Here is a 23,154-nt window from a genome sequence, read left to right on the forward strand (position 1 = left end):
TCTTTAATTAAATGCAGCTTTCCATGTTCTCTTTCAAACTGAGCAGTCAAATGAATGCACAGAGACATTGCTCAGCCCAAGCAGCCTCCGCTCAGCACGGGCGCCAGGCTGAGCCCTGTGCCATGGAATTATCCCTCATGCCATGGAATTATCCCTCATGCCAAGGAATTATGCCTCAAATGCCATCCACCACTGCTGGGTAAAGAGCCAGGAAATCCCTTCTGAGCTGCACCCTCCTTGGGCACTTACCAACCACTGTCAAACCAGCTGGGAATAATAAAAATAATAATGAACAATAATCCAGCTGCACGTGCTGCTGGATCCTGCTGGACAGACAGACATTCCCAAATCAGCCTGGCAAGCACAAAGCAGCTGCAGCAGCGCCAGGGCTTGGCTTTTTGGGTGTGCTGGGAGCCGTGGGCAGGAGCTCTCCCTGCTCTGCTGGCAGCCTGTGCATTCCCTGGCTGGTTCATTAGACTTCCCATGATTTCCATTAATAAATACATTTCCATCAGCCCAGGAGCCGAGGGTCTGTCCCGAGTTTTCCAGAGGAGCAGGTGCTGCCTACAGAGCAGGAGATGGGGGTGGCAAACAGCAGGAAGCCAAAACTCTCCCAGCAAAGCCTGGGAAGTGCTCAGAGATGTGTTCCATGAGCCATATTCCATGGCCTGCAGAGAGATGAGCTCCACGAGCACCAGAGAAATCCATGGACAGTGCCAGAGGCCTCTGCTGGGGCAGCACAAACATCTCCAGGACTGGGAGATGGAGCTCTCTCCATCCACTGAGCCCTGCTCAGAGGGAAATCCCAGCTCCCTGTGCACCTCAGGGGTGCAGAGATCCAAGCCCACAGTGAACAGTCGAGCAGCAGGATCGCTCCTCCCTGGCACACCTGGAGGCAGCCCCACGAGTCAATCAGCACGTCAAGCAGGCAGATCACAGTGTCCAAAGCCAGGCTGGCACCCTGGGATGGGGGCAGGTGTCCCTGGGGCTGGCAGGAGCTGTCCTTGGGTGCTGAGCACAGCTACACGTAGGCATGGACACCCCCGGAGCCCCCCGCCCGCGCCAGCCAGGGGTACCTGGGCCCGGCGGCCGCGCCAGCCCGGCACCAGCAGTGGCAGTACATGGCCCCAGCAGCCAGCTGCAGGGCACTGCTGGCCCAGCCCACGAACAGGGCAGCCCCCAGCTCCCGTTTCAGGGGCACGGGCACCTGGGGGTCGTAGAAATCGCGCACGATGCTGCCCCCGGTCCAGGACACCGGCACCAGCACCAGCGTGCCCGTCAGCAGGAAGGCCGCTCCGGCCGCCAGGATGAAGATGCTCACGGCCTGGGGCCCCTCCTTGCTGGGCTGGCTGTACTTGACGCCCACGATGGCCAGCAGGAAGGACAGGATGGCCAGCCCCACGGCCAGGCACATGAGAGCCCGGAAAGCCTCGAGCGGCGGCGGCAGCGCCAGCAGCGAGTCGTAGAACTTGCACTGCAGCCTGATGCCCAGCTGGCTGATGCAGTCCATCCACAGCCCCTCCCAGATGGTCTCAAACACCACGATGTTGCTGTCCACGTAGGCAGAGACCCTCCACTGGGGCATGGCCGTGGCTGCCAGCGTGCCCACCATGCCCACGCCGCCCAGAATCAGCCCGGTGAGCTGCAGCACGCAGCACGAGCCCATGCTGCTCCAGGGATGCTCCCAGCGATGCTCCAGCTCTCCAAAGTCACTCACTCACACAAGCCATGGCCAGGGAATGGCTTCTCCTGGTGCAGCAGGTTGGGTTTCGTGCACAGGCTCGCTCCAGCAGGTGGAAATCCATTCCTGGCTGCTCCAATTTATTGGCCTGGAGATGCCCTGCGAGCGCAGCCCATCAAGCCCAACAGGTTTGCAGCCAATGGCAGCCGGGGAGAGGTGTGGCAGGGCTGATTTCACTGCTCCTCACAGGGTGGCTCGAGTGCTGCTGTGATTAAGCGAGTGGCAGGGATTCAATTAAAGGTGCCTAATTGCAGGGCTAACCATTTCCTAACTGCAGGATTGCAGCGCTGTTGCAATCCTGTGCAGAAAGCCTGAACCTCCATCTGCTGAAATGTTGTTTGAAATGGGTCATTACAATTGTTCCTACAACAAAAGCCAAACCTGAGGCTTGAGTGGGGCTTATTTTGTAAGTGCTGCAGCCCTGGGAAAACAGCTGATCATTATTTTCCTTTAAGCCAAGCCAACAGGTGCTTGGTGCAGCCCTTTAATGCAGATTTCTCGTTTTGATCAAATACAAAAGCCTAATCATGACATTAGACAGGTACAGGGAAGTCAAGTATTCCAATCAACATCAAAGCCTCGCTCTAGCAGCTCCAAAATTCACCAGGGCAAGGAAGCAAAACGTGGCTGAGCTCCCAGCTCCTGCTTTGTAATCCCGGGGTAAAGGCTCAGTTAGGAGCTGATCCTCCATGGGAGGCAGAAGGGAAGAAAGACATAATCAGGGTTTTTTTTTTGGTTTGTTTTCCTTGTGGACTCTGTGTATTTGGAAATATCAGACATTGCCTTTGATGCTTTTAATTTAATTACAGCTCTAGGTGCCTACACAACACGATCAAAGCCAAACCCATGGAAGGGGAATTGTCCACCCAAACCACCCACAGCCCAGTTACTCCTTGGAAGGAAGGAAGGAAGTGCCAGATAATGCAAATTATTCCTACAGTGTTACATTTCCACGTGGAAAATGCTCCCAAGGGATCTGGGCAATTCAGCTTCGAGGTGACAACCAGGAACCTGGAAAAAATAAATGTCTTCAGCTGAGGTGTGAAACAGAAATAAATCCAGCAGGTTTGTACTTACAGGGAGAGGAGCTGTGCATCACTCCTCCACAGGCAGGAAGGAAGGATTCAAATGTCTTTTTTTTTTTTTTTTAAATAGAAAAACTCTTTGTGCAAGGTTTTCAGGCAGGCAGCTCCTGAAGGTGAGCACAGCTGGAGCACAGACCATGCCCAATGCCTGAATCCATCCTCCTGCCTGCCTTATCCATCAGGGCTGCTGGAAATAATTCTCCTGGGGTGCTCCAGGAGGGTCAGCACTGAGGCCACGCAGAAAATCACCAGGGCATGGTGCAGAGGAGATGAAAACTGCTCAGAGAAATAGGATTAAAGTGCAGCAATAAATCCAGGGAGGGCAAAAAGGCTGGGGGGGGGTCGTTTTGAGCAGGAATTGGAGCCTCTGGTGGGTGAGATCAGCTGGCAGCAGGAGAGGGGGACACCCAGGGGACACTGCTGTGGGTCCAGTGGCAAGGGGGTTCCCTTTTGTTGGAACCTGAGGGGAAGGAGGCAGCAGAGGGGAACCAGCAAATGCAATCTGAAGGCGAATTTCAGCAGCTTAAAGGAGCTTTGCAGCTTTCAGAAGTTTACAGGAGACAGGCTGGGATAAAACCCAGCACCACTATGGAGCTGGAAAAGCTCCTGAACCTCTCCAATGCCAGGGAGTCCCAGGGTGGAGCACGGATTCAGGGGCAGCTGAGAGGAAATAAAAGGAAATCCCTGCTTACACCTGAGCAGTGCCAGGCTCCTCCCTGTGCATCATCCCTGCCTCAGGAGGACAGGGCCAGTCCTTGTGCAAACATTCCCACCCCAAAATCTGCCTTCAGAGGGGAAAAGGGGACTGAGGGAGCACGGAGCCTTTGCACCTCACCTCTCCCGGGGCTCTCTCAGATTTACATCTGCCCTTCCCTTCAAATCAGGATGTTCATTGGAATCTCTCCCTGGGGCACCACCTTCTGTTCCCTCTCTGGCTCTTAAAGAGCTGATGCCCCTTGAAAAGGAAGAAACAGAGCATCCCCAGTCCAGGATTAACAGAACATTCCATGAGCCTCGGTGTTTAATTGGTTACAGGCATCACTGATGTAAACACTGCACTGCCTCCCCTAAGGCAGGATTAATTCCCCTTTGAACTCCCTCTCACCTTTAATTCCAGAGTGCTTACCCAAACACATGCACCTGCATCCATCCCTGCATCCCTGCCTGCATCCCTGCATCCATCCCTGCTCTGCTCAGAGAGGGATTTCCCCTGGGGCACCGAGCTTTGACTGACCCCTGGCTGATGCTGGAGCCGTGAAGAATTCCCAGTTATTCTGTCACCTCCTGCCACACACCCAAAATCCCAGCCTGGCAGGAGTGCCAGGCTCCTGGTGCTTGCCAGGGAGGTGAGAGGGCCTGGAGCTGCCAGGGAGAGCAGCTCCTCTGATCCTGATCACGTTATTCTGGGTTAATTACACGGGCAGCTCAGGCATGCCAGCGTGGATGAGGATTAACAATTCCCCAGGAAAGTCAAATAAAATGCAGCGTGGATGTAGCAAAAGAAAAGTTCAGGTTTGGTTTGGTATCATTTTCTAGAGAGTAGAAGTTGGTAAAATCCGATCCATTTGGACCTATTAAAGCATCTGGCACAGTAACAGAGACACTGGACTGGGAGGAGAGCTATCACACTGCTATCTCCAAACACTGCTTTCTGCTGCTCGCTCCACAGATCATTTCTCATGTCCCTGAGCAGGAAAAAAAAGGATTTCACATCACAAACTAAATATTTAAAACAGCCAAACTCCAGAGCAAGGATGTTGTTCTCCATTAACCACCACAAACTGAATTAGGTTCAGTTCAGTCAAAGGCAAAATTCCATTGATTTCTGTGGGTCTGGAGTTACACTTTATTAATTGGTCACAAAATTCTATTAAAATATCGCTGCTATTGATTGGTTTGGGTCATTCATTACATCAATTTGTCTGGAACTACTTATTTTTCACTTGTTCCTTTTCACTGTTGCTATCGTGGTGAGGTGATCTGAATGGGAATAAAACAATTGAGCCTTTTATGGGAACTGTGAGCAAATCCTGTGGTTGGTTGTGTTCCTTATGGCTGTAAACTGTGAGTGGGTCTCAGCAGAAATCTTGGCCTGATTGTACAAAAGACCCCTGTATTTAAAAAATAAATCAATTTTAAAAATATAATTTTAATATATTAAATATTTTAATATCTAATAATATATTAAATGTGAATTAATTTATATTAATTATATTATATATTTATTAATTAATTATTTTAATATATAATTTTAATATTATTTTAATATAATATTTTAATTAAAAAAAATATATATACACATATACACACCACAGAGTCCTGTGGCAAGCAACCAGCACAGAGTTTTTGGTCTGTGCAGTGCTGGAAAACAAATGCTGTGAGCCCTGAGTTTGCTGCCTCCAAAAGAAGGTTTGAATGAGTTTGACCTAAATGGGCTACAAAGGAAATATTAACTTTCCCTGGAAGGAGGATAATTAGGATGTACACAGAGAGCTGTGTTTATTCTCTGAAATAAGGGATATTTTTTCATGTATTTCAGCTTACCTTCCTCTGCTGGATAAACTCTCCATGCAACCCTCCATTAAGCCTACAGTAAATCAATCCCTTAGTGAATGCTTTTCTTTTAAACCATTATTATCTTGTCTTTATTCACTGTTATCCCTTCTTTCCCAGGCAGAAAAAAACCCCTCAGCAGCTTAACTCCACTCCTCATTGCAACAGGCCAGAATTTCACACCATGGTGTCATTTTAAGCCCTTGATTACTGTTTGCCATACAAGGTGCACCCCAAAGAAAAAGCAGAGCCACACAGCCCTGAAAGCTGTTCCAGAGTAACCAAAATAACCCAAAATATAACCAAAATAACCCAAAATACCACCAAAATAAACCAAAATACTACCAAAATAACCCAAAATACTACCAAAATAAACCAAGGTACTACTCTTCATCTGCACTTCCCTGCCTCTGGTTTTTCTCTTCCATTTTTGTCTCCTCAAAAGCAGAAAGCAAATGCAGAGGTGCTAACTGTGCCAGCTCATGTCAGAGATGGAGGAGGGATAAAATCCCATTTGCAGGGAGTATTTTGTGCTCCCCAAGTGTGTTTCTGTGGGTAAGACCACAGTTAGGGGGAGAGGCAAGGTAAGAAACATTCCACAAACAAACACTTCAATAATCCATCAGGAGGTAAACAAAACTGCTGAAGTTCTCATTTACAGGACACGGGAAATAATTAGCTGAGCAAATATAATTTAAGCACGTTATTGATTCATTTACAGAACCATTAAACTTCCCTAGGAACCTGTGGTGAGATTGTGTCTGCATCAAGGATTCAGTATTTGTGCATTCTTGGAAGGATTAAATTTAACTGCCTTATCTTGCTCAAAACCATTTGTGGAAGAAAATGTGGAGAAATCTTATTTATCTGCTTGTTTGCAATTAAAGCACAGGAGAGGGGCAAGTCGAGAATCTCATGATTTGTTCCTCTCTGTATTCAAACTTGTCATTTCATCCTGGGGGAATATCAAAAATGCCTGTGAGCAGGATCCTGCTGGTGTGCTAGAAAGCAAACAGAAATTGAACCTTTCCTCCCTGAACTCTGACAGGTCTGGAAACTCAGGTGGATGAGAATATTGCCCAAGCTGATCTGATGAAAAGTTTCACATCTCTGGACAAAACCTGTCATTTGTGGCCCTTCTGCTCCAAGCTATTGGAGGTTACACCACCACATTGCATTTAATTTCATTTTCTAACAGGTCCCCAGGCTTTGGTATCCAGCATTCCTGACATTCTGCTGCCCATCCTGACTCCCAGCACTCCCACAGCTCACACAGACATGAAGGAGAAGAGGAAGTAAGTGGAAATATTAAGAAGTCACTTAGATATGAAGCAAAAGTCTAAGTTTTAAGTAAGTAAGGATATGCTTTAAGTGTCTTAAGAGAGCAAAACCCCTGTATTAGAACAAAAGATCCACCTTCACCTCCATCATCACCACCCAGAGGGGAGCTGCCAGAAAACTTCAACATGGACCTCAACATTCTGGACTCTGCCTTGGAGAGTGATGTGTTCTGCAACAAACAGCTTTACAGCAGCCAACAGCTGCTCTTTGAAAACCCAAACCCGTGAATAACCACACCAGAGCAAACAGAGGGAAGGGCTGCAGGGGATGGGGAGCAGGGGAGGAGAAGCACAGCCCCAAACAATCCTCACCTCAGTGTCTGGTTCTGAAGCTGTGCTGCTTCTTATCTTGTTACACCATGGTTTGTGTTTGATCTTAATCTTCCTCTGTTCAGCTCGTGCCTTTGCACGTTTAAGGATTTTCTGTCTGCAGAAATTTCCCATTAGGGGTTGGGGGGAAAAGAAGCCTTTCTGTGGATAAATTATCCAACATTATAAGTAGGGGGGAAAGTAAAAGATAAGGCTATTTTAGCACGAATTCATTTTCCTAAAGCTTAGAGAAAAATACCCCATTTATGTTTTTTTGTTTTCCATGGGATGGAGGCAGAGCAGTGCAATTACCCCAATTTACAGTGCTGCAGCACAGCAGACTCCAGGCTGTCTCCAGAGTGTGCCTCCAGCTCCCATCCACAGCTCTGGAGTCCTCAGGAGGGAGCATTCACTTCATAATTTCACCACAAACTGGAGAGTCAACACCAGCTCTAGTGCTGCTAAATTATTCCCCCCTCACAAAAGCAGCTGTGAAAGAACATAATCATTACAGATCTCAAACAAGCTTTTCTCTTTTTTTTTTTTTTGGGTTGTTGTTACAAATTCCCATTTAAGACTGTTGATGAATATTAATTCTCACTTTACCACAGAATGTGCACTCAGTCGTGAATTCCTCATAAAGATAATCAGGAATTCATATCTGCAGCCTTCCAGGAGCTGGAGGAAAAATGGAGAGGGGGTGTTTACAAGGCTGGGAATGGCTGGGAAGTGGAGAAAAAGTGGCAGGGAGGGGAGGCCAGGATATGGGCAAGAAATAGATAATAGAGGGAAGGGGGTGTTAAATGTGACACCAGGGAATGTGACACCAGGGAATGGCAAGTAACAGCCGACAAGGGAATAAACCCAAGAGAAAACGCAAGGAAAAAATGCTTTTCAGTGCCAGAGAACACTTCAGAACTCTTGTGGCCCTAAAGGAGTGCTGGGCAGAGCAGCAGAGGTGGTGCCTGCCCATGGAGCCTCCCGGAGCAGTTTCACAACATCCTGTCCCTCCCAGCCCTCCAGCACGGAATTTAAATATTTTATCTCTTTCCCGCACTCAGGATTATGTATTAGGAGAAGGAAGGATCTGGAAGATTGTTTTCCTGTGTCCCTGTTAAGCTTCTCTCTCTCAAGCCTGATGCCCATATGGCCTGTTAATAATGCAGCACCATAATTTAACACAGGTTGCTTCAGATAAACCCCAAAGCAAGCATGGGCTGGGATAATGCTCCCTTAATAGGAGGGAGGGAGCCAACAAGGAAATCAAACCATAGATGGGGAAAGGTGGGAGAAAAATACATCTCAAAAATTAATTCATTACTATTATTATTACTATTATTAATATTGTTATTATTATGTTGAGCTTACATCCCTGAGACCTCCTCAAACACCTGCAGCTTTCTGCTGGAGCAGGAGCAGCCCACTGAAATGTTGCTGCAGCTGTGGGACCTCTGGCTGTCCCAAAAAACTCCTCCCAAAGAGCACAGGCGGCCTGAAAAGAGATTAAAAACAGACAGGTAGAGTCAGTTTGAGTTCCTGTTGTAGGGAAAAAGCCTTTCCCCTCTCAAATGGCAAAGTAAGGAAATTTACCCTCTGTTTTTTGGGAATTACACTCCAGGAGCACCACAGCAGGGGTGGAGAGAGCAAAATCATTCACAAGGAAACAGCAAAGGGCTGAGTGCTGGCTGCATTGGTTTAAATTTCATGGCAACCTATGGCAAACCTACATTAGCCAGCCCCAGAGAGGCTCAGATTTTGGCTAAGGATTAATTTAAGAGTTTTTATGTGATGCAGGCAAATCTACTTTGGCTTTGCAAGGCTCTAACATTCCCAGGTTGGAGGGAATTTGCTGCACCAAAATCCGCTTTTCCCCACGCTCAGAGGGTGTACAAGAATATTACAAAGCATAATTCTTCATGATCTACTCAATGCCCCAGTTCCACCAGGTCCTGGAGATTTTAACCTCGCAGCTCTGTCACTGCCAATGGTTCTGTTTATTGCTGTTTCCAACCCACCTAAAAAGGACTCTCCACGTTTTTGTTGTTCTTTCAAAGTTTCTTTTAAAAGAAGAAGTAGCAGCACTGATGGCCAGAGTGCCTCTGGGTTCCCACAAAGCATTTCCACCCCTGCTGGCTCTTCACATCTTACTTTTCATGGGATATCTTAACCTGCTGAACCAGAAGGGCTTTGGGAATGCCTTTGATCCACAGACAGGTATTTCTGGCAAAGAACACCCATGGGATGTTTTAAAAGCCCTGAGCTGTTCTCCCATGGGACTGCACTCCAGAAATTCCCTGTGCCTCCCCAAAGGCAGAACCATCCAGTCTGAGCAGTCCTGCCTGATCCCAGCCCTGGAAGAGCTGCTCTCACCTGTTCCTCCAGGGCTCAGAGCCCAGGAAATCTCCTCCCTGTGCAATTCCTGCCTGCCCCTGGCTGGGAACCTTTCTCTCTCTGTCTGAGAGAGGTTTTGTCCCAAGCCAGCTCCGAGAGTCTGGTGCCCTGTCCAGACCTCCTCCCAAAAGTGGGTGCCCACGAGCTGGGTTTGTGGCAGAGCTCAGGTGGGACAGCAGCAGGAATTTCCCCATGGAGAGGCTGCTCAGGGTTTGGAACTGCCCAGGGAGGTCTGGAGTGCATTCAGAGCAGGGCCCTGCTGTTTGCAGGACCCTGGAGCCCTGCTGATGGTCTGGCTGGCACCCTGGCATGCAGCAATTCCCCAGAAAGGATGCTCTGGGTTTCTGAGGGTGCTTTCTCCACGAGCCTCCTCCATCCATGCTGAGCTTTCCTTCTGTTCCTTGATCCTCAATATGAGTTCTATGAGGTGCCACGCTCCCCAAACGACAAGAGCCTTCTCCTGGTGTTTCCAGAGGAAAATTGTCTCCAAAACTGGGGCAGAAGAGCTGAAATGGATCCAGTGAACTCTGTTGTGCTCTGTCTGAGGAGAACTTTGCCTCTAAGTGGGCAAAAGATCACGCTGGAAATTAATTTCTGTCCATACATTCACTGGGAGAAAGAGCCAGGAGAGCCAGGCTTTGGAAACTGTGAGGACCTCCATCAAATCATTTATTCCTGCCAAATGCACGGAGCAACTTCATTAAGGTTACAAAAGAGGCCATCATATGCAATCAGGATCCCATTATTAAGAGAGAAAGCCATTATTCCAGTGACCCTCCACCTTCCAGAAGACACAAAATTGTTTCTGCAGGCAGATGGGAAAATAGCCCTTAATGAGTCACCTCTTGGCAGCCAGGAGTGAAACCTCTCCGGGTTTCAAGGATTCTGGAAGTTTTTTAAAAAATGTGTTAGTTTAAGAGAGTTTTAGACTTAGACATGCCACCCACGGTTGTTTTTGGAGCCACAGGGTGGAATGGAAGGAGGAACCTCTCCGAGATCATCCCAAGGATCCTTTTGTGGCAGAGGGATTGCAGCCAGAACAGACTGTCAGGGACGAGCCACACCCAGTGCAAAGCAGAAAACTGCAGCTGAAATTGGGAATTAAAACCTGCACAAGGCACAGTGTCAGCTCCACAATCCGTGGGACTCTGGAATTCCCCTTCCCTGGTCACACCTTGGCTTTGGGGGTGATCCTACAGAGTTTATGGGGAGCAGGGGAGCTGTGAGAGCCCCAGAAATAATTTGGGGAGGTGTTCTGTGCCCCAGGGCACTGCAGAGCTCAGAGGAAGAGCAAGGTGTGGGTGCCACAGTGGCTGCAATCCCTGCTCCCTCCTGTCCCCAAATCCCTTGGAAGGGAGGTGGGACAGGTGGCTTTCATCACACCCAGGCTATTTCTGGCTCCAGCAAATGAAAATAAATCTGTCCTGCCACCTCAGCAGAGTGATTTCCCCTCTCCCTCACGGGCACCAAGAGCTCTTGACAAGAAAATACCTTTTGTTGGAGGAGAAGGGGAGGAAGTGAAAATAAACTTAATGCAGTGCCTGAGGCTCAGCCAAGCACAGGGAATGAAGCAGGGAGCAGCAGAGCCCCTCACTCCTGGGCAGCCCAAAATAACCCCCCTTGCTGGGCCAGGCATTCCCCTGCTCACAGCCCTGCCTGCAGGAGCCCTGAGGTTCTGCCCTACTTTTTTTTCCCCCAATTTTTTTTTTTTCCATAATTTCCCCCCAAATTTTCCTTATTTATTTATTTATTTTTCCATAATTTTTTCCCCTACATTTCCTATTTTTTTTCTCTTTTTTTTTTTTTCATTTTTCCCCGGTTTTCCCCTAGTTTCTCTCCCCAGTGCTCTGTGTCACTGCTGCTGAGCCTCCCTGCTTTCCTCCCTGCTGTCTTTTCCAGCAGTGGCATTTCATCACCTGATAATTCAGCTCCATAAGGATCCCCTGGTACCAGCATTAGTTTTGTGTAGTCCCTCACCCACTGTGTGAAAACAGACAGGCGTTCTGTCGAAACAATAAATCCATTATGTCAACACAATTAATTCCGAGACATTCTGTCGAGGAACAAAAGGCATTAACTCAACATCTTCATCTAGCTGACAAAAAGCAAATCAGCTGAGAGCCTTTGATGTGGCTGTGTTTGTGCCAAGGGAGATGCTGCTGGTGACATCCCTTTTTGTCAGCATTTGTGGGGGGTCAGAATTGTCCTTCTGCTGAGTGCAGAGTTTGTCTGGCAAAGGTTCTGGCTGAGATCTGTCAGACCTGGTCAGGTCTGAGCTCAGCCTGTGGCCTGACAGAACCCACCTGAGCCAGGTTCCTTCCCACAGTGAGAATAAAGATCCCTGGAGGGAGAGAGGGTGGGGAAGTGCAGAAACCTGGCAGCAGAACCAAGAGGTTCATTTCAAAAGGGAAAAAAATTAAAACAACAAGAAGAAAGAATTAAAAAGGTGCTTGCAGCAAACATGCAAGGAAAATTCCCAAATTGTGTCTCCTCCATGCTGCTTTCCCAGCCTCCCAGCACCAGGTTTTCCCCACTGCACCAAGGCAGCAGTGCAGCTCCAGGCAATGCAGATGGAATCATTGGGAATTGTGTAGCCATCAATAGATTCCTGATTAGCAATTTCTCTTCCATTTGTGCCCGCAGTGATTAAGAAACATCCAGCTGTTTCTCTCATTTTTTTCACAAAACCTTCCCTAATCTTTTCTCCCCTTCCTGCTGGTGTGTCTGGGCTGGTCTGAGCTGTCCCACAGGAGGAGCTGAGGGTCTGCAGGAGCAGCTCCTGCCCTTCCCTCCCTGCTGGGCAGCACCTCCACAGCTCAGCCCTGGGGTGGGCTCTGCCCTCTTTCATTCCACAGCCAAGGCTCCTCGTTTCTCATTTATATTGTATTTATTTCTCTCCCTCATTTGTAGGGAGCTGTTGTCCCTGTAAATGGATTTGCCATGACAGGTTTTGAGTGGTTGGCACCAAACCCTCTCCTGACACCCCCTTGGCACTCCAACTTCCAAGAAATGTACTGAGTCTTTCTGAGCCTCTTCTTTACCTTCTGCTTTCTGCAGAACGTCCTTGTGGTCCATAAATTCTGCTTTCCAGATGTCCAAGCTCACCAATCCATCTTCCCCTGCCAGGCTCTGTTCATTGGAGCATTCAGAGTTAGTTTATCAAAAGTTACACCTTCAGCCATTCCCACAAAAGCAGCCTGTGACAGCTGTGCTGTGATCTATCAATAACACACAGTTTATAATGTATATATACACTGGCTATGATTAATTAAAACAACCATTTTAAGAGGTAATTACAACCATCACCTCCAATTATTTAAAATCTCGTTTCCAGCACGCCCAGACCTCACCTTGTGCCAGCTCAGGGCTCCAGCAGATCCCACCTGGGAAATCCATTCTGCTGCTCAGAGAGGGATCAAAGCCCAGGGGAAAATGGCAGAAGGGGCAAAAAATAAAAAAATTGAAAAGGGGGTTCTTCTTTTACAGCTTGTTCCTGTTTATCATTGGAAGTTCAGTGTGAAATGCATTGTCACACACTGCAGCCCATTCTGAAACGTTCTTTTTTACACCTATCAGAACTTAATTTCTAAAATACCAAAGTGGTATTTACATAATTTACATATATTGTTCTTACACATAATTTACATATATTGTTCTGTCCATGTAAATGGTTCTGTCTGTTTTATCTGGAAAGGCAGGAAATGTTCTGCTATGTTTTCACTGTGTCTGGGGCTAAGTTGCTGAACTTTAAACTAGGCTTTAGGGCTTTCCATTCTCTTAAGGGACTGATGGCTCAGGGCAGGCTGTGGGATCACAGGGCTGTGGGATCAGCGCTCAGCAGCTCCCACACCATGCTCAGGGCTCTCCTCCTGTGCTGCTGAGCATCCCCAGCTCACAGAGCCAGGCTGCCCCCAGCAGCACCGCCGTGGAACCTCTGCCGGAGCACACTCGGAATTCCAGAGCACTCCCAGCCCCTTTGGTGGGGAATTGCAGGGCACAAACTCAATCCACACCTTGCTTTGTCTGAGGGCACCGCTGGGCTCCTGCCTTTTGTGGGGCTCCCCTCTGCTGTGGGCATCATCAGACAGCTGTTTTCACTGGTGCAAATCCTCCTCATCCCCTAAAATCCACTGCAGCTCCTGCAAGGGCTCTTCTGCTGTCACCAAGACAAGAGAGACCCTTAATTTCTAAATTATAATAACTTGGAGGGAGGAGGTTTGCATTCTCAATTTCAGAGAGGCTCCTGCCTTTCTCAGCAAACACCTGACCTCCAAACCAGGACCCACAGCATCTTCCTGGGCCACCTACAGAAGTGATGGCAGGAATTGTCATTTCCCTGCCCTGCCTGGAATCCAGTCCTGAGCTCCCTGGGGAATGCAGGGAGCTGAGCCCACAGCTCCAACTCGTCTCTTCCCACACTCAGCTATTGCTCACAGAAATTTTTGTTTTACAACTTTCATCCCCACACTCTCGATTTCATTTTACCTTTAACAACAGCTCTTTCTCTGCTTTTTTCACACAGGAGACAGGCAAAGAAGGGTCATTTAAAAACCTCTTCATTACCAGCTGCTCGTTTTCTCATGTCTCCTGAGGGTTAGAAGGGGCAGAGGATTGGATTTTCTTATCTTTTCAAAGTAACTTTCTTTTAATCGCCTTTTCCTGAAGTATTCCAGTGTGTAATTCAACTAATAGTCTGGTATTGCAGTGACCTCGAAGAAAGCTGATGCTCTCAGTCTGCTGGAGCCTTCTAATTTCATGTTGGACACCTGAAGGGCTTTTGCAGCGCTCTCCCAGAACCTGTGGCAGGATGGAGCAGATTCCAAGTGCATTCCCACCCAAGCTGTGTTCCAGCACCGAGATCATTCCCAGCCTCGGCACTCTGAAACACTCAGCTCTCTGATAGCCCTTGAAGAGTTAATTAAAGGGCTTTGCTCCCCGATGGAATGACACAAGCCCGGGATGGGTGTGCTGGGAGCGGAGGATGCTGCTGGCCCTGCCTGCGAGCCTCCCGCTGGCCACGGCTCTGGCTGGGAGCCCAAATCCTCGGAATTCCCCGGGATTTGCGGGAGAAGGGGGACGCCCGCCGGCCGCGGCTGGAACCGAGCGGGAGCCGCGGGATGCGGGAGTGGAGCATCCCGAATTACCGGGGGAGAGAGAGCATTGGAAACAGAGAATCCCGAATTATCTGGGGGAGAGAGCATTGGAAACGGAGAATCCTGAATTACCTGGGACAGAGAGCATTAGAAACGGAGAGACCCGAATTATCTGGGGGGGAGAGCATTGGAAACGGAGAATCCTGAATTACCTGGGACAGAGAGCATTGGAAATGGAGAATCCCGAATTACCTGGGACAGAGAGCATTGGAAATGGAGAATCCCGAATTACCTGGGACAGAGAGCATTGGAAACGGAGAATCCCGAATTACCTGGGACAGAGAGCATTGGAAACGGAGAGACCCGAATTACCTGGGACAGAGAGCATTGGAAATGGAGAATCCCGAATTACCTGGGGACAGAGAGCATTGGAAACGGAGAGACCCGAATTACCTGGGAGAGGAGAGCATCGGAACCGAGAGGCAGCGGTCACTCTTGTCCTGGCAGAGGTCACTCTGGTCCTGGCAGGGGTCACTCCTGTCCTGGCAGGGGTCACTCCTGTCCTGGCAAGGGTCACTCCTGTCCTGGCAGGGGTCACTCTTGCTGTTCCAGAACAGCCTGGGTCCTTCTCTGGGGCTCCCTCCATCTCCCCAGCATTGTGGCCATTGTGTGCCACACTCAGAGCACCCCAGGCATTGATTCAGAGCCTGCCCTCCATCCAGGGACAGCCTAGAACATATTTCATATTCCATTCACACCTCTCTGCAGCTCTGTGGATCCAAGTTTCTGCCTTGGATCTGTTTCCTGCAACATTAATTAATTTCAAGCTCTCTTTATTTTTCAGCATGGTATTTCTAATTGTTTCCTTGAGTTACCTGTTTTGTTTCAAGCAGTGTTTTCTACCAGATCACTTGGCTGTTGGTGTGATTGCAGAGGGGTTAATTACTGCACCCTGTGAGCTGGGCATCTGGCACAGGGAACCTGTCCTGGCACAAAAACAAGGTATTGGTGCTCACCTCTCCAAACTGCACAGGCAATCCCAGGAGAATTTCCCCTCTGTCCTCCTCTGCTTCTGGCTGGTGGCAGCACAGAGCTTTAAAGCCAAAGCATTTCAGCTGTGGAGCTGGCACACACGTGTCACTTGTCACCACTCGTGTGCTCCTTTATTCTTGAGGCCCTCACTCTTCTTTTCACCACGTCCTGACTTCCTGAGGAGTCTGGATTAGCCTGGAAGCCTTACAAGCCAAAACAAAAATCCTGCCTGAAGCAGCAAACATTGCATTACTGCAGGGAATGCTGCAGGGGATGATGCATATCCCACCCCAGCCCACTTCAGTGTCATTTCCCTCCCGTGTCATTTCTGCCATCCCCAGCACACTCCCAGAGTTTGGGCTGCACCCAGCACCCCAAAGGGAGAGGGGCTGACCAAAACCTGGCCACGGAGAGACTGGGGAGCTCTTCCAGTGCCCCTGGAGCTCTTTCTGTGCTGCTTTTTGTCCCATTTGTTAGAACACTCCCGTGGAGGTTCCTTGTGACCAGCCTGGAAAAGCAGCAGGAGTGGCTGGTTATGGATGCCAGAAGGGAAATGGGAATTGTCCCCTCACCAAAACAGGAGCAGAGCCTTACCTGAGGGCTCCTTCCCGAGTTCCACAGCTGGGAATGCAGGAGCTTCTCCCTGGTGCCACCCTCCCACCTCACAGCCCTGCTGCTGTCACAGGTGACACCACACCTGCCCTCCACACACCACTCTCCACAGTTGTTTATTTTTTTTTTCCCAGTATTTTATTTCTGACAGGCATTTACAACGTTCCATTCATAGAACTAAAAACATAAAAATAGACCTTCTTTCAGCTTATAAAAGAAATATATAAGAACCTTTGACATAGACATGTCATGACTTTATGTACAAGAGCCACGGTACCTTCCCAGTACCAGCCTTCCAGTATCTGAGTGCTGGCTGCATCCTCTGGGAGCAGCCCAGGACAGCCAAACCCTCCAGCACGTGGGACACACCGACGGGTGATGGTACAAAAACAACCGTGTGATCATACAAAGGGGGTAGAAACTCTTCTAAAGCTCTTATGAAAAGAAACCAGGAGATAGCAAAAAGTTACTAGAGAAAGCTTTCATAAGTCAAGTATAGTGCACCAGAAACCAGGGAGGGGAGGGGAGGATGCCAGCTGGGACACACAGACAGTGATGCATGTTTGGGGAGGGGGGGATAATTTTTGTTATGTTTTAAAATATAGTCAGAGTGGATTTTATAAAATATAATCCTAAGGCTATTATAAAATTTCAGGTTCTCAAAGTACCTACTGGTGTGTCAAACATCAATAGATACCAACAAAACAAAACAAGATTTCATATAATCTTCCTTTTTTTTTTTTTCCCTATAGGTGAGACTGCAATGGGAAAAGCTATATAAACCCTTAAAAAAAAAAGTGCTATTTTGTGTTTCGTATTTGGAAGTCTACTTAAAAACCACGAGATTTTAGTCACATTTTACCCTGTTTTAGATGTTTAAATAAAAGATCTAAAATGTTAAAGACGTTTACTTGTGTAGAACTTTTTTTCATCCTATATTGCAGTGGAAAAGCTTTTATAAAGGAATTAAAATACACTAGTTTCACCCACAGTAGGAGAATGGGTGAGGTCAGTTTTTTGGCCATGAATTCCCTGTCCCCTAAGCCCAAACTCTGCCAGAGAGAGTGGAGCAGAGGGATCTGTGGCTCCAGCAAAGGACACAGCACAGATCCCTTTGCCCCACTGCAATTCAGTCATGTCATTTTATTTTTCTTTTTATTAGCTAACTAAACTCCAGTCTCAAACATATACAATAAACCTCTTCCTGAAGAAAGTTATACCTAAATAAGAGTTTCCAGTTCATATTTTAATATAAAACCACCATTCCTAACCCTCTGCAAAAAGCTAGCCTCGTATCCTAGACGTGGAGCTACCCTAAATCTCTTACCCCTTTGTGCCCCTGCATCTCAGGTAAAATACAAAAAAATATTTCTTCAAGTGTTAAATTTGGATCTCTTTTAAGAGAGTTTGGCATCTTTACAAGAGTATGTAAAACTAGAGCTTCCAACATTGACATTAAATTAGACCAGCCACAGACCAAGAGGACCGAACACGACAAAAATCCCAAAACCTTTCCTCGCACATTCCTAAAATACATGAATATTCTCTTACATTTAGAGAGGGGAAAGGGAGCCAGAGCACTGCGACTGTACAGGTTAAAAAGGCAGTTTCCTTGTGAAGGAGAGGAGCCTACGACCGACGGCGTTCGCGCCACCAACCCCTCCGTCCTCGTGCTCCTGCCGGAGCTGAGCTTAGCGCATCCACAGTCATTTGTTTTCCAGTGATTGCCTTCTCCCCAGACTCAAATTTCAGCCCCTGATTGTTCCAGAATAAATAAAATAGTGTGAAAGCCCTTGGTGAACCCAGGACAGGACCTCAAGCTCGTTTCGCTGCCGGAGTTGGAGCGTTTGCCTGGAGCGTGGCCGCATGGCTTCGGACCGGTTGAGCTGCCGCAATGGTGTGTGCAAGTGTGCAATCCACGGGGTCACGGGGGGAGGAGGGGCTGGGACACCCCGGGGATGGGACACCCTGGGATGGGACACCCACGGGGCCCTTCAGAGCTCGGTGTTGAGCTTCCTGCCGGGCACAAAGTCCTGGCGCCGCACCCAGATCACCTCGTCGCCGTGGGCCTCGGCGGCGCCGTTGATGGCGGGCAGGGCCGCCTGCTTCCTCAGCTGGGCCATCCTGGCGGCGTGGCCGTCCCCGGGAGGGCAGGCCCGGCCCAGGGACGTGGCCTGCAGCCGCTCCCGCAGCTCGCGCTGCGCCCCGCGCGCCGCCTCGCAGAAGTCGTCGTCGTCGCTCAGGATGTCGGTCTCCTTGATGTCCTCCTGCTCCTCGTACTGCGCCAGGTCGAACTGCTCCTCGACCCAGCGGTCAGTGTCCCCTCCCTGCGCGGGCTCTTTCTCGGGGCTGCTGCCGTGGACGGCCTCTGAGTCAATGGTAAACCTGTTTCGGGCCAGCCGCCGCCGCCGCCTCCCCAGAGACTTGCTCGGGGCTGACACTGCACACACAAAGATAAAACCCCACAGGTGTTTGTTTTACACACGCCACAACTCTGGGCAAAAGCTAAGTCCTGTCTGGGGCCTTGAGCACCAGCAGCTCCTGCTGCTCACATCCTCGGGACAGGCAATGGCCTCAGCTGCTGCTCCTCGGGCACCTGGCCAGCACCAAGGCATCTGCTCAGCCCAGCTTCCCACTCGCAGCCCCCACGCCACAAAACCCCACGGCTCCACAGCTCGGACAGGGAAACCTGTCTGGGCTCAGAGCAGCTTTCCCAGGGGTCACCTCAGTGCTGAGGATGCTGCAGGGATCCACAGGGAATTACGTTCCCTGTCCAGGCTCTGCTACTCCCTTCCTATGGGGTGAGGAAAAAAACAATCCCCCAACCCAGGAGCCATAAGAAATTCTTTTCAGCATCTACCCAGCAAATTCCCATCTCCTGTCAGAACATCTTCCCAAGCAGGGACAAACCCTGCAGCTGGCAGCACGGTGGTGCTCCAGGGGCACACAGAGCTCTCAGGTTGGAGTTTGCACCTCAGCACCTGCAGGACAGATTTATCCAGCTCTGCCTTGGGGCTGAGGTCACATTTTAAGGTCCCTGAGCCTCACAAGGTGCAGTAAGTACAACGGCTCAGCAGCTGCAAATTTCATCTGCAGGGAGAGGCCTGGACTCCAAGGTGGGATTTTCATCCCTGCAGAATTCATCATGCAAACGCCCCACGGAGCCAAGCTGAAAGGAGGTCTGGCATGTCCAGCACCCCGAGTGGGAAGCTGGGCTCAGCTGGTGTTGGCCTGGCCTGCCCTGGTCACAGGAGGAACAGAAAGCCTGGCTGTCTACAGTGCTGGATCTAGTGAGCAGAACAAGGAATGAACAACAGACCAGAACAAAACACGCAGCGGTGCCGTGTACTTTGCAGTTGGAAGCAAATGTTTCTTCCCTCCAGCATCTAGAGTTCTGAAAATGAAAACCTGCTTTTCCCTGGGATTTTCTCACTGCTTTTGCCTGAGGTCAACTGGAAAGGAAAATCCATGGTTTAGGACAGGCCATTACAAAAATCAGAGTACCAAGTGCACGCTCCTCCAAACGTGGGAAGGAGGAGCACGTGCCCTTTAGCAACTGAGCTGAAAAGGCTCAGGTGGAGGACACCCACAGCAGCCCCTCCAAACCAAGCTCAGGGGAGCTGCTTTTCCTTGTGCATTCCAGTTCAAAAGTGCTCGGGGCACCTCAAAATTCACACAGCTTCTGCCCTGTCCAGCTGAACCCCAGTTCAGATTAAAGTGCACAGCCAATCTGTACTGCCAGGAATCCCATTTCCCTTCCATGCCAGAAGCACTGCTCCAAAGCTGAGCCTCGAGTGCAAAGCAAGGTAAATAGAAGCAATTTAAGGCTCTCAAGGAAGTGAAGCATGGAAAACCAGCAGTTTTTACAAACACAGGAGAGAAGGCTAATCCTAATATACAAGTGACAGACACCACCACATGTCCTACAATGGTGCTGGGGTTACTGGGATCTTGAAAGTCTGTAGCCCTACAGTACCTGCCCTGTTCATGGCTGGCCTTGCACCCTTTAGAGCACACAATCTTTTTCCACCAAAAGGAACATATTGCTGGGATGAGGGCAAACTTTCGGTTTTAAGGAGCTGTCTTCTGTGTTTGTCCCGCAGGATGGAGTGCACTGCCTTCAGAAAGTCCTTCCTGTGCTCTGGAGAGCTGAAAGAGAGGTGGGAACACAAAAGGCACAGTTACCCCTCGGGAACGGCTAGAAACTCACTGTGAATGAGGTAAATGAGATAAATAATGGCCAGCTCTGTGATTTCAGACAGCGCAAATCGACTGGCAGGCGCTTCCCCAGAGAAGACTCCCCTGAACTCAGTGTTTTCAAAGCAAAGCTAAATCCACGGTCACTGCAGCAGGCATCCAAGGAAACCAATAGCCAGGTCATTAATAAAACATTCAGCCTTTCAGCCCTCTCGAGGTTTCCTTTCCCTGCTGTGCCACCCACGCTTGGCTGTGTCCCACACACATCCAGTGACCTGTGGTGCTCATCACTCTGTCCCTGCAAGCACCCCCCACAGCTGCACAGCTCCTGCAACTCTTCCTGCAAGGAGGAACTGGCTTGGCATCAGCTCTGGATCCTGATGAACTTGTGTCCCAAGTTCTTACTTGAGCCCTAAAACATGCCAGGGTAGCCACAACAGTGGATGGTTATTGAAGGAAATGCAGTGTCCAAGTGCAGAGGCTGGGACCTGGTGCCATGGAAGGAACCAGCTGAACACAACCCCTGCCATAAAGATCCAGTGCTGCAGTTTACCTGGAAAACTGCAATAAAGCTTTTCCTATAAAGGTGCAAAGCTGACCAAGTTAGATGCCTTTATTTTCAGCTTCAGAAGTAAGGGTGGAACACCCTCTCCCCACTCTCCCTAACTGGCTGTCCCAGACTGCTCGAAGGAAAGACACATGCAAGCAGGGATGCCATGGAAATCAGGGAAGCCCACTTACCTACAGCAGAGGTGAAAGGTCCTCTCTGGCCTGCCCTCAGACTCAGATTTGACATGGACAATCTCACACACAGAATTGGTCTCTGCATCTGAAGGGAAAACCAAGCAGAACTTGATGCCTGCCTTCCCATTTATCTCTGAAGCATTTTCTCTGTGGTCAGGCCCCCAAACACCCCCAACCCTGGCAGATTCCAGCTGAGGGAGCATTACCTGCGCTGGCCAGGGCCCGCACCTGCAGCGCTTCCAAGGGGATCATGTGGCGGAACCGGAACGGATCCCAGTCTTCATAAATGGAGGCTCGGTGGGATCCTCCCTGCAAGGGGTTCAGACACTGTCAGCCAACGAGACACCCTGTTCAGGCACACACCCTGTGCTCTGTGCACTCCTGCTTTTCTCACCCCAACACCTCCCTGAGGGCCCCTCTGTGGAGACCTTGCTCAAACCGGGACTAAAGCAGCCCTGAGGCCCCTCAGCTCTGAGCAAAGCCCTCCAAAATCACCCAGCCCAGCATACACTGTGCCCCCATGGCAGCACTGCCAAGCTCAGCTTTAACCTGGAATCCCAAACCCCAGTGGGATCCCTGAGCCACTCCTGATGTGGCTGAGAGCAGCCAGCACTCACTGGTGGCACACAACACCATGTGAGGTGGCAGACTTTAATTAGCTTTAATTAGCTCTCAGACACTCACACACGCTGACCAAGGAACCCAAGCCAAGAGACTCGCTGACAGTGACAGCTTCATCCAGGACAATCCACCCCACAGCAGGGCATGGCAACAAAGGATAAAGGATTTCTGTGCCCACCCGGCTGCTCACACACCAGGGACCGCACATGCCAGAGCACATTCCAGCTCCACGGCTTTGTGGAAATGAGAACTCCATCACAGCCCCAGAAATGCCCACAGCATCAGTCCCTGCACACTTACGAGTTTCTTCTTCTGTTTGGAACCATCCTTGTACACCAGGACCACGGCAGTTTTGAACACTGGAGGAGAAAGTTAGAGAAAAAAGCTATGGAGTCACAGAATCCCACACTGTGGGGTTGGAAGGGACCTCTGGAGATCAGCCAGGTCCCAAGGCAGGGTCACCTGGAGCAGCTGACACAGGAATTTTGGGATGTCCCCAGAGATGGAGACTCCAGGCTCTCCCTGGGCAGCTGTTCCAGGGTTCTGCCCCTCCATGGACAGAAGTTCTTCCTCAGGTTGAGGTGGAACTTGCTGTGTTTCAGGTCCTGGCCACTGCTCCCCATCCTGTCACTGGCACCACTGAGCAGAGTCTGGCACCTTCCTCTGACAGCCCCTGGGGGTATTTGTGTGGATTGATGTGGTATTTGTGTGGATTGATGGGGTATTTGTGTGGATTGCTGGACCCCCCTCTCAGCATTCCCTGGCCCAGAGTGACCAGGCCCAGCTCCCACAGCCTCTCCTCAAGAGCATCCATAAGGCTTGGAATGGGTCTCCTCTATTCCCAAGCCCACAGACCTTTCACCTGAGCCAGGAAAACTCCCAGAGAGCAGAACTGGGCACTGCAGCAAAGGGACAAGCCCAGGTTTAAGTTCCAGCCAGCCCTGGGGAAGGCGATGCTCAACGCTTTCACTATCTGCCAAGGCACAGCTGGCAGCCCCTGATGCATCTGAAATGAAAGTCCTGGGATACAAACCGAACGCTGCCAGCTCAGGTTCCTTCTTCCACTTGCCCAGGGAAGCAGGAGGGTTCAGCCATATCACTGTGTTATGCAGCAGCAGGTCCCCCATGGAAAGGTCGGCCACCTGCCAACACATGCACAAAGGCCAGGGTTTTAATCAGCTCCAGGAATCTGATGTCACTTTTCAGCTCAAGACAACCTGCACGAGCTCTAGTCCTGAACAAAATTCCCCCCAGCAAACTTCTGGAGTATTTTACCAGTTGACTGCAAATAGATGCATGTAAACCCCTAATTAATGAGCATAAATCAGGGTAACTTAAACTCAAGAGTCCAGCTCTTGGAAGTTAGGGTCAAAACCAGGTGTTTTCTTTGCCTTTTGTTCCCCTTTGTCCATTTTCCTCCCTACCAGTCTCTTTGT

The 23,154-nt window shown here is 49.6% G+C and overlaps 2 protein-coding genes across 8 annotated transcripts in view; both read right to left on the reverse strand.

Moving 5' to 3' along the window:
* Positions 1-274: 274 nt before the first annotated feature.
* Positions 275-15,049, reverse strand: CLDN17 (claudin 17). Of its 2 annotated transcripts, XM_033084561.1 has the most exons (7): positions 14,966-15,049; positions 12,461-12,548; positions 11,336-11,422; positions 8,397-8,520; positions 7,635-7,706; positions 7,032-7,190; positions 275-1,946 (listed from the first exon to the last, which is right to left on the reverse strand). In XM_033084561.1, the coding sequence occupies exon 7, from the start codon at positions 1,664-1,666 to the stop codon at positions 1,022-1,024; it is 645 nt and encodes a 214-aa protein (XP_032940452.1). In that variant the 5' UTR covers positions 1,667-1,946; positions 7,032-7,190; positions 7,635-7,706; positions 8,397-8,520; positions 11,336-11,422; positions 12,461-12,548; positions 14,966-15,049; the 3' UTR covers positions 275-1,021. The 2 variants fall into 2 exon arrangements, 1 of the variants encoding a protein (XP_032940452.1); XR_004420602.1 differs by lacking the exon at positions 275-1,946 and adding an exon at positions 2,532-2,752 and having other exon boundaries at positions 7,032-7,706.
* Positions 15,050-16,286: 1,237 nt separating this feature from the next.
* TIAM1 (TIAM Rac1 associated GEF 1) overlaps positions 16,287-23,154 on the reverse strand; it is a 105,588-nt gene continuing 98,720 nt past the window's right edge. For all 6 annotated transcript variants that reach the window (XM_033084362.2, XM_033084363.1, XM_033084364.1 and 3 more), the window contains 6 exons: positions 22,752-22,860; positions 22,019-22,077; positions 21,304-21,406; positions 21,095-21,182; positions 20,133-20,305; positions 16,287-18,596 (listed from right to left, as the gene is read on the reverse strand). In XM_033084362.2, coding sequence (XP_032940253.1) covers positions 18,151-18,596; positions 20,133-20,305; positions 21,095-21,182; positions 21,304-21,406; positions 22,019-22,077; positions 22,752-22,860 — 978 coding nt within the window. In that variant the 3' untranslated portion in view covers positions 16,287-18,150. The remainder of the gene's footprint in view (positions 18,597-20,132; positions 20,306-21,094; positions 21,183-21,303; positions 21,407-22,018; positions 22,078-22,751; positions 22,861-23,154) is intronic.

The sequence above is a fragment of the Catharus ustulatus genome, chromosome 2 (genome assembly GCF_009819885.2).
Source record: "Catharus ustulatus isolate bCatUst1 chromosome 2, bCatUst1.pri.v2, whole genome shotgun sequence".
Taxonomy (NCBI): Eukaryota; Metazoa; Chordata; class Aves; order Passeriformes; family Turdidae; genus Catharus; species Catharus ustulatus.

Coding starts and splice junctions, on each gene's coding strand:
- CLDN17 (XM_033084561.1), bottom strand. CDS start 1,666: ATGGGCTCGTGCTGCGTGCTGCAGCTCACCGGGCTGATTCTGGGCGGC.